General features: G+C 46.0%; 1 protein-coding gene across 2 annotated transcripts in view; it reads right to left on the bottom strand.

The window, feature by feature from the left end:
* The window catches only part of ACOT11 (acyl-CoA thioesterase 11), a 121,002-nt gene extending 108,271 nt beyond the window's left edge, over positions 1 to 12,731 (bottom strand). Inside the window, exons 1-2 of one of the 2 annotated variants that reach the window (XM_065553858.1) lie at positions 12,584 to 12,731; positions 463 to 586 (exon numbers count right to left, since the gene is read on the bottom strand). In XM_065553858.1, the coding sequence (XP_065409930.1) occupies positions 463 to 586; positions 12,584 to 12,729 (270 nt within the window). In that variant the 5' untranslated portion in view covers positions 12,730 to 12,731. The remainder of the gene's footprint in view (positions 1 to 462; positions 587 to 12,583) is intronic. The other variant, XM_065553859.1, reaches the window with a different exon arrangement.
* Between the last annotated feature and the right edge of the window lie 3,667 nt (positions 12,732 to 16,398).

The raw sequence follows: 16,398 nt of genomic DNA, 5'->3' as shown, positions 1-16,398 counted from the left end.
AACCCAGCATGGCCTCGAGAAGAAGGGTGATCAGAGCCCTGCTCCAGTGCCTTAGCCACCAGAAGATCTGGGCTCAGTCCTCGCTCAGGCACAGGCTTCCTGGGTGAGCTTAGGCACCTCAGTTCCCCATCTGTGAAGTGGGGATACTCCTTCCTTCCTTCCACCTTTTGTCTGCTCTAATTAACTGGCAAGTTCTACAGGGAACAGACCATCTCTTACCATGTATAAGTACCCCTAGCACAATAGGGTTCTGATCTTGGTCTAGAGCCTCTGGTGTTACTGTAAGACAAGTAGCAAGAATAGGCCGGGCACCTCTGGGCCCATCCAAACTCAGTGGCTCAACAGACTCCCAATATCATCCACCTCACCTGGGGACGACGAGACTTACAGCACATCAAGATCCTTGGAGGAGAAGCCCTGTATCATTGCAGAAGGCCATTAAAACACATCTTTCTGCCTTACCTGCATGCTGGCTCTCAGGTGGGCTCTCAGGAGTTTTGTTCCCCCTGCACTCCACCGCCACCCGTATTTCCTGCTGGTAGTCTTCTTCTGCGACATCTTGCTCAGATGTTTGCAGCTGGATAACCTGCAGAAAAAGGTTGCCTGGAATTAGCATATCAGACATAATTTGTATTATTTATAAGACAGTACCAGCTGAGGTTGGGGGCCCATTGTGATCAGCACCATAAAGACACATTAGGAGAGATTTCCTGCACCTAAGAGTTTACTGCATGCATGCCTCTCTCCTTCAAGTGAGATGAAAAAGGGACATCCTGATGAGTTATTGTCATTAAAGATCCATGCACTTCGAGGAAATAGGGCATTTCACCTCAATGTCCTTCTGGCCACATTTTAATTCTGATTGTTACACTCCAGCCACTTCCATTCCATGCCAACGGCAGGAGAAGCCATTCCAGGGTGGTAGATACACAGCTTGCAGAGAGCTTTGGGACCCTTCCCAGTGAGAGGTGCTGTATCAACGCCACACATCACATCACCACAATCTCATTCAAAGCTAAGGCCCATCCAGTCTAGCAAAACGTTCACGTCTCTGCTCTATGAGAGGAGTGCAGTGGGAACCTGGTCCTCAGTTTAGAGCTCACCCCAAACTCTCCCCCAACAAAGGAGGAGTTTGCAAGCCAAGGGATACGTCCAGGTGTTTGCAAGCTGGTTTGTAGAGTACTAAGTCAGTCAGGGAGGCATAACACCTTCTTAGCAAGCAGCTTGTCTAAGTACCATTCACTAGGAATTGATACCAGCAAAGGGTCCCTGGCCAGGGAGAATTGGTCACAGAGCCAAGTCAAGCAAGACATCCAGGGTACCCCACTGGCTTCCATTCTCAGGCTGAGGAATACCAGCTTCTCTTTCAGACAAGGTTTAAATGAACCTGGGCAAGTTAAACGGGATCTGACCCTGAACCTTCCTCAAACCTCAGACTGGGGTGGAGCGTATAAGACATTGGTTAACACTGGATAGAGGTTACGTTTTTGTTTCCCTGAGTTTCTGCCCTTCCTGGTTCAAGCCAGAAGCGTTAGTGGCTAGATGCTCAGAGAAAGGCTGGGGAATGCCACAGGAACAACTAACCTGGCAGTTTCAAGGGGTGTGAAACCGGAGAAGCACGTGGAAATCTAGACACCTCTCAAAGCGCCATGCACATTCACCAATAGGAGCATTGATCAATTTGTCTGAGTTTTCACACAGAAGAGCTACCAACTCCAAACCAGGACTCCTGTGCCAGTCCTGAGGAGCACACTGGTCAAGAGACACCGTAGGCATTCATGACCTTTGGGGTGTGAGCTATGACCTGGATAACCTGGTAGTACTTCTTCATGCTACTGAAATCCTTCTCAGCCACAAACTCACACCAAAGTTTCCTGTGGTGCCCAAATAGCAAGCTCGTGTCAAGATTTGGAAATGCTCTGGGGGAAGATTTGGAGCACGGAGAGAGAAGAGGACTGAGATCTGGATTCCTTCACTGGGTCAGTCAGTCAGCCAGCCAGCCATCCTGGGCAAGTCATAATTTTACATACAGCGGATAGTTTGATGGTTACCTTTAGCAGCACCATTAACTATAGGTTTCAGAGTAGCAGCCGTGTTAGTCTGTATACGCAAAAAGAACAGGAGTACTTGTGGCACCTTAGAGACTAACAAATTTATTAGAGCATAAGCTTTCGTGGGCTACATCCGAAGAAGTGGGCTGTAGCCCACGAAAGCTTATGCTCAAATAAATTTGTTAGTCTCCAAGGTGCCACAAGTACTCCTGTTCTTTTTACCATTAACTATGTTACTGCTCGGTTCATATTCATTTCCCCTCCCCTGCCATCTTCCCTCTTTCTGTGGGGAAAACAATCTTGGGTGTTTGTTTTGAAAATTCTGTTTTAAAGAAAGAGAGACTAGTCAAGTCGGACGAAAAATCCTTGGGGAAACGTAGCTATAGGCTATTGCCATAAATCCCAGCTGAGGTCAATGGAAGCTGGTATGTGCTCAGGATTCTTGAAAAATCTACCCACTTCTTTAGTTACCCAAATACTGGGAAGTGGGGGGGAAAAAATGTAGGAATTTAGCGTTAGGCCTCAATTCTCCCTGCCCCTCCTCCTGATTTTGGCCTAAAGGCTTATCCAATTTTTTTTTTTTTTGGTCTTTATGAAAATATTCAGAAACTTATAGGATTATTGTGCTTAGTAACAGTCAAGTGTTAAAATGGGGGTGAGTGCAGGGGCGGCTCTAGCTTTTTTGCTGCCCCAAGCACAGCAGTCAGGCTGCCTTTGGTGGTGCGCCTGCAGGAGGTCCCCAGTCACGCGGATTCGGTGGCATGCCTGCGAGAGGTCCGCCGGTCCCGCGGCTTCGGCGTACCAACCGCCTAATTGCTGCTGAATCCGCGGGACTGGCGGACCTCCCGCAGGCATGCCACCGAAGGCTGCCTGACTGCCGCCCTCACAGGGACAGACAGGGTGCCCCCTGCAGCTTGCTGTCCCAGTCATGCGCTTGGTGCGCTGGTGCCTGGAGCCGCCGCTGGGTGAGTGCACCAAGATTGTTCCCTCACCAAAAGCTTCTAAAAACTTTACAGATGAGTTTGTTTTATTTATATGCTGCAGTCTCATCACCAATCTGATCATCACCCTGGTTTTAAGAAGTCAGAAGAACTCCACGTGTGGCTCGCTGGAGTGCCTAAAGTTTCTAAGAATATTTTTAACTTGGGCCAAATGACTTAGAAATTAACAACTTAATTCACTTCACCTCTTTCTGGGAGCAAGTTTTCAGGAACAGATCAAGATTTTCTCAAAATGTATTCACTATTCAGAATTATTTGCTAAGTAGTTTCTGTGAATAATTCTTGTTTGGTGCATCATTGGCAGCTTGGAGCTATTGGATAGTCAACATTGGAAGCAGAAATGTATCATACGACCTGTTTGGCTAAGCAGGACACTTACGTCAGGTTTACAGTGCTGGTGTCCAGAGTTATGCATGTTGCATTTGCTCTGCACAGACACCCCAGTAAACGTAGTCACTAGAACACCTGCAGAACACAGACATAAAAGGGGTGCAAATAGCTCTGGATCTGTGGGGTGCTCAGATACCACAGCGACTGGCAGTACTGAAGTGTCTTCTCAGCAGTTGGCATTCCCCACCTGCTCTAAAAGCAGAGTCCACACAACACGTGAAGCCTAAAAATCATCCCCTTCCTGAGTTTGGCTTTATTAACTGACAACTGAGCAAGACAGACATCAAATCTTCTCTGTGGGTTTGGCTGTTCAGATTCCTCTATTGGGACACAGCCCATATCCTAAATCTCCCTCCCACCCCGCAGAGATTTCAGGTAGGGTTACCATATTTAAGGTTTTAAAAAAAAAGAGAACACTTCAGGGAGCCCTGGCCCTGCCCCAACTCCGCCCCCTCCCCTGAGCGCCCTGCATTCCCCATCCTCCCTCCCAGACACGCGAAACAGTTGCCCGAGTGCTACTGGCTTCATGGTTTGCCGGGCAGCCCCCAGACCCACTGCGCCCCCGGCCGGGCGCTTCCCCTCCTGGGCTCCGGCTGCGCTGGGGAAGCGCCTGGCTGGGGGCGTGGCGGGTCTGGAGGCTGCCCGGCAAACCGTGAAGCCGGTAGAGCTCGGGCAGCTCGGCTCTTCAGCTACACAGAGCTGAGGTGTCTGGGGGGGAGCAGCAGCCGCCGCAGCGGGGAATCCGCCTGCAGCTCGCAGCCTGCCGGAGCCGCTCAGGTAAGCAGGGGACTGGGGCAGGGATGCCGGCATTTTCCCAGACATGTTCGGCTTTTTGGCAATTCCCCCCGGACGGGGATTTGAGGACCAAAAAGCCGGACGTATGGTAACCCTATTTCAGCAGGTCCACACTTAAAATGCTAGATCAGCACAGCTGCATGGATGGAGCTGCACTGCTGTAGCTAATCCACCTCCCCAAAGAGGCAGTAGTTATGCCAATGGAGAAGCCCTCCCATTGATAGAGCGCTGGCTACACCGGGGTTAGGCGTCGCTCACAGAGTGCGGATTTTTTATTCTCCAAGTGACATAGGTAAGTTTGGAGTGTTGACTAGGGCTCAGTGAGTTAGCAGAACCCCCTTAACCCGTTCCCATCGGGAACACCGCATGCTAACAGAGTGGGGCATTTCAGGCGAACACTGACAGCCTGTAGCGAGTCTATAAATAAACCAAGCAAACATTCACACCAAGTTGCAGCTTCACATGAACAGTCCCAGCACATTTTGCAGGATGAGCTCAGCTTGGATTACTTAGAAACTGACCTACACAAACCCCCAGATCTGAACACACGCAGACCCGTGGAACATTTCAAGCTAGACCCAAACTTTGTGCTTCAGCCCACTTCTGGATGCAATCTAACCCTTCCAATTTACTCTGTTAGCACACCGTAGTATGCTTCAAAACAGTGTACCCTTCCCATTAAAACGGCATGTCCAAATGTAAACCGATTTTTAAACAGAAAGTTGCATTCAAAATGGGTGCCTGGGACTGGGGACTTCCCCACGCAATTAAAATATATAGGGAGAGTGCTTCAAACATTGCTTCACAGCCACCAGGCTAGTCCAGTGACATTACATGGAAGATGCTATACAATAATACATTTGTTATGCCAGCCACATGGTCAGTGAGGAACAGAGTTTCAGGAGTTCCCCATGCAATCGCCTTATCTCTAAAGCGAACCAGTTCTGTTCTGTTCCCCAGAATAGCACTTGCAGTTCCTCACGGTGTTTCTCTCTCCCCTCCCCATCATTTAGATGATCTCACTAAAGCAGAGACACCCTCAGTCCCCTGCTGGGTTAGCTTCCTGTATACCAATAAATCACAGCTGATTTGACTGCTGTGACAAAGAACTACTGTTTCAATTAAAGAAGCAGGGGGAAAAAATTAAGCCGCTTAAACCAATGTACTTTTCATAGGTCCTTGGAAAATGAGAGAGTCTGGCAAGCCCTGTATTTCATACAACTGGCAGACAAAAGGTATTCTGCGGTGTCATAACAGGACCCCAACCCCAGGCAGTTTCAGCAGGGGACTAGCACGCAATACAAAATAAAAGGAAAAAAGGAAACCAACGAGCCACAAATAAACATTGGCAGTTAAAAGGAGGGATTCTACAATCACATAGGTGCTAGGAGGGTTCATTCATGCATATGTACGAGGTGGAAATACTATGTGAGGAGTACTAGAGAAATCCCTCTAAGTTGCATTACTTGCAAGGTACTGATCTCAACACAAGTACAAGCTCTAAGGAGACACTGCACACAAACTGAAGGGAAACCAGCGTAGATACTACAGGAGCTAAGTTCAGAGGCTAAATGTTATGAGACAGCCATCTTACTGCAGCGATGGCTGGGAACAGTTCAGCAAGAATACCACAGTCAAAAACATTTTTAGCATAAATGCAACCATTAAGAATTGATTTTGTGGGAGGGGAGAAGAGATGGAAGGAGATAAAGAGGGGACACACTTGTACCTGAGCTATTGTTCCAGAAACAATATGTGAAAGCGTTAGTAAATCTGAGTGGTTAGTACATAAATGCTATGCAATTCTTTTCCAAGAGAGAGAGTATTCCCTGGCCCTTTTTAATTTCACGTTCTTTTGTTTTTCAGCTAGCAATAGATCATGCAGAATGTGACATACAACAGCAGCAGCCCCACTATAGCTCCATCACAACGGTGGAGCAGCCAGACCGAATTTGAGTGAGTGGTGCTGTGACCTGACGCTCAAAGTCACGACGCCACTTACTCGAGTGAAGTTGTTTCAGTTCACATGCAAACCCACACCTATGGATGAGTGGGCAAAGGTCGTCTTCCCCCACAGCTGAGACTCATTTCCTATTCCCAACAGAGCCCAGGCATGAGGAAGGAAGTGGGTAAAGGAACCACTTCCTTCTCCAGCAGCATTAAGTGATCAGGCAGAGATGGGAATTTGCTAGCACTTATTGGAGGGGAACATCTCTGAAGTGTATCCCAGCCCCCCCCCCTAATATCTTTACATTTTTCCTTAAATCTCTGCTCCTCCTCACTTTTACTGTTGCATTTCCTGGCATTGTGACTATTATAGCAAACAACGCCTCGTTCGGGGGCACCAAAGCATATAAAGAAGGAACCAGAGCAAGAAGAATGCAAGCAGCAAAGGGTGACGTTAGAAAGACTTGTACAATTCCGAAATATTGGCTGAAACACATGCATCTGTATATATCGGCTATTTGTTGTTACTCACATTAAAAGGTAGGAGCCCAGAAGTGAATGTTTGCCTAGGGCCCACTGATGGGTCAGTCTGGCCCTGTTTAAGGCAGGGGAAAATCTGGATTTCTGAGCATTAGTTGCAGGCTCCCAGTAACAAGCGAAGATGCAGAGGTCTCATTTGGATAATCATAAGACCCCAGGCCTTTGGCTACTTTCTTGGAGCCACCTGATTCTACAGCATTAGGTAAAGCCAAACAGTCACCTCTTCCTTTCCTCCCTTATGGAAAAGGGCCTATAGAATTTAGCAGGGATGGAACAGAGAGCCTGATAGAAATGACTCTTAAAAGCTACAGAATTTGATGGAAAATGCTCCCCTTTCTGCAGGGTGACAGAAAACGCCATAGCATACTTGAAATAAGTTCTGTAAGATGGCCCAAAAGCATGTAAAAAAGTCATAATTTACTATGGCACTTTTCCATGACACTCTGCCCCTCCCCCACACCCCTGTAGGGGGCAGGAAAGACCTTTTCCCCATTAATCATTAGCTGAGATGAAAGATCAGTGAGCAAATCCCACCAATGAATTCCAGTGGGAACTCCCGGGTGACAAACCCAGCTCCCTCTCACATCTCCTGGGCTCCCCCTCAGGGCACAGTCCCTGGGCTCCATCTTTTGGATCAGTCTCTAGCTAGTAGTGGGGTCCAGATAATGTGATGCCCCCAAGGCCCTTCTTGCTCTCCTTCCCCATCCCCACCGCTGCTTTTAGAGGGTGAGACCCACGGCTCCATTACTCAGCCCTTTTCCCAGCCCACTTGTCAGTCTTCCTCCCTGCAGATAGTCCCGCTCCCTGATTTTGCTGCTATTCAGAGAGTTCCCCAAGCAGCAACATAGCAAAATGGACATGAATCTTTTCAGCTTCACTGCTGGCCACCTGGCTGTGCATAGCAGATGTGGAAGTGCCAGTTTCCCCTCTGCTGCTGTGGAAAGGCAGGATCAGCAGCAGAGGCCCTGGAGCTCTGTCTGCAGACTCAGTAACACAGCTCTGCGTGGGTTCATTTTGGCAACGTCTCTTCACAACTGGAAGGGCTAGAAACATTTTTAAAACAAAGGCTGGGATGCTGCAGAGACCGATAGCGGATTCCCTGCTTCCTCCCGCCCCAAAAATCACCAGAACTCACCAGTGGCAAATAAGGGAGGTTTTACCAAGCTCCCCCTGATGCTGCTCCTCTGCAATATTGCCTCAGTGCAGTCCACACCCTTCTCCTGCTGTATCCCTCACAGAGCGTGAGGGCTTAACATTCCATGGGGGATGGGGGAAAGAACTCTTTTCCTTCCATCATCACCCTGATTATTAACTGTAGCATTAGTCCCACCTGATGTTCCAACTGTACTGGACATGAACACATCCCGCTCCATTGCTAACCCACAGACTGGCTAAGTCTCCTGTGACGTGACAGCGTTGACACCTCAGCAACAGCCATAACATAGCAAGAATCAGCAGCGAAAGGATTAAAGTAACTTCTGACAAGATGAAGTGTGTTCCTCCCACAACCCACTGCACTCCTGTTCTGCAAGGAACCCAAGCCAAACCCAGTTTGTCGCCAGGTCACCTGGCTTCTCCTTAGAAGGAGGTGGGTAGGGAACGGACACCAGGCAATCCTACAGAAGAGGAAGGTTGCCAAGGAAGAAGAAAAGGGAAATATTTGCCGAGTTCAATAAGAGACCCACTGAAGGAAAGTCACAACTGAGAATTCAGTTAAGGTGAAGCAAGAACCAGAACAAAAAGTCTTTCCATTAAAGCTGCAAAAGATCTGTGGGGCCATTGGACAGGGCCTCAGCTGAACCCTCCTCAGGACAGTTTAGCAGCAGAGGCCGCACAGGCACTGCAGAATAATGTAAACAAGCAGTCAGGGAGTTAAGGGGACCAGCTCCTGAGACAGACATTGGAAGGGAAGAAAGAGACATGACAGAATCACCTCACAAAAAGGAACAAGAAAGTTAGACTCCCTCCACACTGAGGGTGGAAACTGGAGGTCTTTAAGTACAGCTGTTAGCGCTCTAGCTCAGCAAGGATTGCCCCTAATTAAAGCCTATGCCAATCTAGTTAACTTAGGAAGTGCCCAGATCCTATGGGGATGGGCACCAATACTAGTCTGTTCCTGTCAGGTTTTGTATCTCCGCTGATCAGTAGCATGGCTTGATTTTAATAAGTGACTATTGATTATAAAACAATTATACTAAACATAGGGACAACATGAACTACAGACAAGCAGAACCCCTCCTCCCCCACAGAGTCCTGGATGCTATGCTCCCGCCCCTTAGCACCTTAAGTATCCCTCATTAGCACATCTGCATGGTTCTTTAGCTAAAACAGAAGTTCTTCCCAGACCACATATGAGCCTCTTAAGAATTGTGACATCATTGAGGAATCTATAGAGCGGTTTTTTACCATATAAACAACCACTACCACCTTTTGAGAGTGGGAAAACAGTTTTTCCACCTTCTCAGGATCAGTCTCTTGCCACCACCCAGAGTAGCTACAGTCCTTTTTTCAAAAGAGATTTTCAAAGCCCCACATACTGCAGAAAAAGCCATAGAGCAAATCTGAGTTCCCATCCCCCCATATGAGGCTCTGTATGCTTGCAGGGATCTGCCCACATGAAGCCTATTGGAGGATCCCAGCCATAGTTCTAGGTCAGCTGGTACCTTTTGTACTGTTGCAACATCCAACCTCAGGGCAAAATATTACGACACTACCAAGCAATAATTCCATCAGAGAGGTCCTTTGGGGCCATCTGCCTGTCCCAAGTCAGAATAAAGGAGGAGGGTTGGGTATGGGGCTAGCAACTCCACCCCATAAAAAATTAACTTGCTACAGAAACGCCAACAATAGAGATAACAGAGACTTTTAGCCTGGAAAAAGAAGGGCCTTCAACTCGAAGACGCACAATGCTGGGTGGTGAAAGTCGTGAGGAAGCCACTAAGCCGATTACCCTTCTTGCAACCAGGAGGATTACCATCGGTACATGGAACGCGAGGATCATGTACGAGTCAAGAAAGACAGCACAGGTCGCAGACACACACTACACAAGTAGCCAACCAACATCACTAGACAGGCATTGTGGTGGAACCCCCAAGGCAAGCGGAAAAGAGGCTGCCCAAGAAACACCTGGTGACGCGACCTTCAGGCTGATAGCATAAAAATGGGCTATACCTGGAACCAGCTAGAGCAAATGGCCCAGGATAGAGGACTCTGGAGATTGGTGGTTGGCGGCCCATACCCCGATTGGGGTGACGGGCATGAGTGAGTGAGTGACCGACCAAGCAATGAGCCCACAATTCCCATAACCCCAGCACACTGCCCGTGCCATAGACCAAGTTTGTAGCAGTCCAGTAAGTTCCATGTAGGACATTAAGTTGTTGCAATTCCATTTTAGATCCACTAGTACATCTTGTTATCTAGTTCAGCTTATACAGCCTGGCTTTATAACACCCTTACAAAACAAAACATCTTGGTCTGCATAGAGCAGGGAGATTGTTTTAGAAATTTGCTTGCTACAGCCACATTTAAATCAGTACAACCAGCATGTGTATGCTCCCAGCCTAGATAGGAGTTTAGAGTTACCAAGTTAGGCAAGGTACCAGGGCCCTTAGAGCTCAGACTCCTGAAGTAGGTAGCAAAGAATAGAATAAAAGACTAGTGATGGGCAAATCTCCAAAGTAGAGAATCAAAAGGTCCTTTGATCTAGAAATCAGGCTGGAAATCTGATGAGAACACACACGTGATGTTTTGATGCAGTCTGTCCTGGACAAAGCCAAGAAGTGCAAAGATACATGGAACTGAAGCTCAGACCAACAGTAAGGAACACATGCTTAACAATTCTGGTAGGATTTTACAAGGGAGTTTGGGGCGGGGAGGGGAGAGATCAGTGGTGGAGTCAAAAACTGTACTTATGAGCTTTCAGGACAGCATCAGATAAAGATCAATGTAGGGGGAGGAAAGATGTACTTGGGCTGAGAGTTAGGAGACCTAGATTCTAATTCTAGTTCCACCACAGGCTTCCTGTTTGACCTTGGGCAAGTAAAGGAACCTCCCTGTCTGCAAAACAGGAACAAGACCAGTCCCCTGCTTCTAAGGGGTGGTGAGAGGGCCTGAGATCAGTGAGGCACACCCCAGCAGTGCCTGCACATAAATGGGCAGGCTGTGGGAGCAGTGATAGGGCAAGCAAGAGTATCTTTTCCTTTACTGTGGTAGGAGAAATGCAAAAATCTGAGAGCAGAACTCAAATGGGAATTGGCCACTTCCCCTTTCCTGTCACTGGTTTCAGAGTAGCAGCCGTGTTAGTCTGTATCCGCAAAAAGAACAGGAATACTTGTGGCACCTTAGAGACTAACAAATTTATTAGAGCATAAGCTTTCTTGGGCTACAGCCCACTTCTTCGGATGCATGTAGAATGGAATATATATATATATATATATACACACATACACACACACACACACACACACACACAGAGCATGGTGGGAGTTGTCTTACCAACTCTGAGAGGCCAATTAAGTGAAAAAAAGCTTTTGAAGTGATAATCAAGATAGCCCAGTACAGACAGTTTGATAAAAAGTGTGAGAATACTTACAAGGGGAGATAGATTCAATGTTTGTAATGACTCAGCCATTCCCAGTCCTTATTCAATCCTAAATTGACTGTATCTAGTTTGCATATCAATTCCAGCTCAGCAGTCTCTCCTTGGAGTCTGTTTTTGAAGTTTTTCTGTTGTAAGATAGCCACCCGCAGGTCTGACATTGAATGACCAGACAGGTTAAAGTGTTCTCCCACTGGTTTTTGAGTATTAGGATTCCTGATGTCAGATTTGTGTCCATTAATTCTTTTGCATAGAGACTGTCTGGTTTGGCCAATGTACATGGCAGAGGGGCATTGCTGGCATATATCACATTGGTAGATGTGCAGGTGAACGAGCCTCTGATGGTATGGCTGATGTGATTAGGTCCTATGATGATGTCACTTGAATAGATATGTGGGCAGAGTTGGCATCGGGCTTTGTTACAAGGATAGGTTCCTGAGTTAGTGTTTTTGTTCAGTGATGTGTGGTTGCTGGTGAGTATTTGCTTTAGGTTGGGGGGGGTTGTCTGTAAGTGAGGACAGGTCTGTGCCAGCAATGCCCCTCTGCCATGTACATCTTACAACAGAAAAACTTCAAAAACAGACTCCAAGGAGAGACTGCTGAGCTGGAATTGATATGCAAACTAGATACAATCAATTTAGGATTGAATAAGGACTGGGAATGGCTGAGCCATTACAAACATTTAATCTATCTCCCCTTGTAAGTATTCTCACACTTCTTATCAAACTGTCTGTACTGGGCTATCTTGATTATCACTTCAAAAGCTTTTTTTCACTTAATTGGCCTCTTACAGTTGGTAAGACAACCCTGCTCTCTCTCTGTCTGTGTGTGTGTCTGTGTATATATATATCCTCAATATATGTTCCATTCTATATGCATCCAAAGAAGTGGGCTGTAGCCCCAAAAGCTTATGCTCTAATAAATTTGTTAGTCTCTAAGGTGCCACAAGTACTCCTGTTCTTTTTCCTATCACTGTTCGGAATATGGCCGGCCCACTGTGCAGCCACAGACCTTTAGGTCTCACTACCTGTTTGCTCTGACCTTTCCACAAGCTAGTGAACTCCCCTACACCCATCCCACCCCAGAGCTCACTACTGTTGCCCATTAGAAATCAGGAGAACCCATGTGCTAGTAACAAAGGGCTCCACACACTGGAGTGGGTCTGTCCCCTGGGAAGGCTCCCCTAGTCAAACAAAGGACTATGTGGTTTTATGTCACTCTTGTATAAGATGTTTCTATATCTAAGCCAAACACACACTTACCAGCTCCTTTCCAGCAGCCCTGTCAGAAATCCCTTGTACGCTGCACCCACCATTTTGATCACTTTATGCACTGAGGCTGTATTGCACTGTGGGAGCAATAATGACTCAGCTATCTGAGGATTTTTCCATGATGCTGGTTTGCTCATTGAGGGGATATTTAATTGCAAGGCTAGATATCCCTTTAAGGGAGAGAAGGGCTAGAAGGAAAGCAGGTGTAGAACACAATAGAAAAGTCTGACTCACCAGCCTCTCAGCAGCTGACACTGATGTAGACAAGTGGGGTAAGAAAATTGGATAGAGAGGCAGGACCTTATCCAAGATATCAGGTGATTAGCAGGTGACGTTTTGCTGTTAATGTGTTTGCTATTTACTGCATCAACTTTTTTTCTGGAGTCAACCCTGCCCTGCTGACTCCGTAGCAATTGAGAATAGAAATATGATTATCCAGTTTAGTTTGAGATCAGAAGCAGAAATAGGACTACTCAGTAATGGTCACTTTAGGCTAGATTCTCAAAGGGGAGTCAATTGTCCTAACACCTAATTCCTAAGCACCCTGCTTCCTAGTGGAATTCACGGTCTGCAGGTTCCCCATGAATTGTGTGGGGAGAGTGAGGCACCGAAAAAATGGATTCACAGACGCCACCAAACTGAACAGGAAGCTAAGCTAGCCAGGAGTGAAACGCAGAGAACAGAAGTGGGACTGTACTTAGGTGCCTGATTCCCATGATCTGGGTCTAGACAGGGTCCTTCTGCCCTCAAACAAATTATTTTGCCCTTACATAAATAGTTTTTAAGTCTCTAATCAGATACTCAGGCTAAATTCACAACAATCCTGGGAAACAATATACTTTGGTCTTAATGTACCAAACGGAGAATGCCCCCAGAGGCAGTTCACTCTCAAAGGCTCAATCTCTGTTAGAAGCTCTCGGCAGGAAGGCATACAGAAGACAGTGTAGCAGAAGTGCTCTGTGATTTGTGTTTTCTTTCATAATAGAACACCCGTGGTCGATAATAATGATTATTTTGCTTGGTTATAACAGGGGCATAGCTAGGAATGGAAATTTGGGTGAGCCCCAACATATGGTGGATGGGTAATGTCCAATACCCACCTTCAGAGTGCATGGTTTAAAAACAAAAAGCCTGATAATTAAGTTGAGTCCTCCTCTGAAGTTTGTCAACCCTTTCTGTCAAATCCTTCCCCGGCCCCAAAGAACAGAGAGCAATCCATCCCCTTATAGCCCAGGGGTTAGCATTAGAGCATTTTAATGGGTGTAGGAGAGCTGCTTTCAGACCCATGCTCACCCTAATTTGGAGCAGAGACTTGTATTGGGGTTTTCCCACTGCTCCGCTGCTGACCCTCTGTGACCCTGGGCAAATCGCTTCACCTCTCCTGTTTTCTCTTCCTCCCTTGGTCTGTCTCGTCTGTTTAGACTGTAAGTTCTTTGGGACAGGGATTTTAAATTATTATGTGTTTCTACCACCAAAGAGGCCTTGATCCTACCATTTCTAGGTGCTACTGTATAAAAATAACAAATAACAACTTCACATATCTGTATCCTGGCTGATAGAAGACATAGTAATAAGGGAATGGAGTAGTGGTTGGCTGACAACACACAGGACAGAAATATAACTTGAGATCTTATATACTGTTAGTATAAAGAGACTAAGGAGGATCTGGGGGGCGGGGGGCTGAAATTCTAAAACCTTTGGCATGAGGCTTAGAAGCAGTTCAAAACAACTAATAAATTCTGGTCTGCTTAATCAGAGGTATTGAACACCAGTCAGAAGAAATTATTCCAGCATTTTGTAAGGTGCTGTTTGAAGCCACACTTGGCATCTCATGCTCAGTTCTCATCTTCTTATGAGGAAAGGAAAAGAACATATGTAGAATAGCGAGGGTACAGCAGATGGTGACCAGAATGATTCAGGGACTTGAGGAACTAGTTGAAATTATAGTGGTGTTCTTTGGAAAAGAAGACACCTCATTTACAATATATGCAACGTAACGTTCTGAATGGAAAATTCTGCAAGACTACCTGAGCTCTTGCAAAGACAAAGAATTTGTGAACTAAAATAGGATCTTAAATAAACATGAGCTCCTATACATAATACATTCTAAATTATTGTTGTGAAGGCCACGTGTATAACAGGGTTCAAAAAAGAACTAGATCGGTTCATGGAGGATCGGTCCATCAATGGCTATTAGCCAGGATGGGCAGGGTGCAAAACCATGCTCTGAAGTGTCCCTAGCCTCTGTTTGCCAGAAGCAACAGGGCATGGATCACTTGATGATTACCTGTTCTGTTCATTCCCTCTGGGGCCCCTGGCACTGGCCAGTCGGAAGACAGGATACTGGGCTAGATGGACCTTTGGTCTGACCCAGTTTGGGTGTTCTTATACATGTAACAGATTATAGGCTACAACTGATATATGTAACATAGTGGTGGTATGTAATAGAGAGGAGTAGTTCCTTTCACAACCACATATTTTCTGATGCTCCCTCACTACAAGGTTGCCATTATATAAGAGCTTTTTTCCCAGCATGCCTTTCTGCGGCTGGCCTTTTAAATCTGGCTGAGCCAAACAGCTACAACCCTAACCTTTTGGGCCAAAGTCATTGGAAACAGTGAAGATGGTAACATGAAGATAACATACAATGAATGCTGGGACTTAAGTAGTCAACGTGTAGGGAAAAAACTCAATATGCCTCACGTCAATAGGGTTAAAGTGTGGACAAAGGATCCTAGTAAAAAGAAAGGCCTAAAAGAGGTTAAAATCTATAGCTGTGGACAAATGCTTTATAACTGGAAAATTATACCTCCTGAGGTAGAGATGGAATTATATAATGAAAGTGAAAGAAGAAAAGAAGTGTTAAATGTGCAGGAAGAGGGGGAGAAGCATTGTGCATTCCTATACTCAGAATCAAGAAAGCTGTAAGGCTATCAAATTTTGTAGCTGTTTTGATGGCTGAACTGGCAGGGATAATGCTTACATTGAATTGGGTCAGAGATGTATGCCCAACTTCCATGGTCATCTTGTCTGATTCCTTATCAGGACTACTGCCAATAAAAAATAGCCCTTCAGATAACAGAAATGACTTAATGCAATATTACTGTTAACAACAGAATTGATGCAGTTGAGTGTAATCATAGCACAGTATTCAGAGTAGCAGCCGTGTTAGTCTGTATCCGCAAAAAGAACAGGAGTACTTGTGGCACCTTAGAGACTAACAAATTTATTAGAGCATAAGCTTTCGTGGACTACAGCCCACTTCTTTGGATGCATATATACATCTCTAAGGTGCCACAAGTACTCCTGTTCTTTTTTCATAGTACAAAGAAGAACAGGAGTACTTGTGGCACCTTAGAGACTAACAAATTTATTCTTTTTGCGGATACAGACTAACACGGCTGCTACTCTGAAACCTTTCATAGTACAGTAGAACTTCAGAGTTACAGACACCAGACTTATGAACTGACTTGGCAACTAGACACCTCATTTGGAACCGGAAGTACACAATCAGGCAGCAGCAGAGACCTCCCCCCCCCCCCCCCCAAAAAAAGCAAATACAGTAAAGTACTGTATTAAACATAAACTACAAAAAAAAATAAGGGAAAGTTTAAAAACAGATTTGACATGGTAAGGAAATTGTTTCTGTGTTGGTTTCATACAAATTAAGATGGTTAAAAGCAGCATTTTTCTTCTGCATAGTAAACTTTCAAAGCTGCATGAAGTCAATGGGCAGCTATAAACTTTTGAAAGCACCACCATAACATTTTGTCCAGTTAACAACATTTCAGAGTTACAAACAATCT

The sequence above is a fragment of the Chrysemys picta genome, chromosome 8 (assembly GCF_011386835.1).
Source record: "Chrysemys picta bellii isolate R12L10 chromosome 8, ASM1138683v2, whole genome shotgun sequence".
Taxonomy (NCBI): Eukaryota; Metazoa; Chordata; order Testudines; family Emydidae; genus Chrysemys; species Chrysemys picta.
This window is presented reverse-complemented; position numbering and strand designations above follow the sequence as displayed.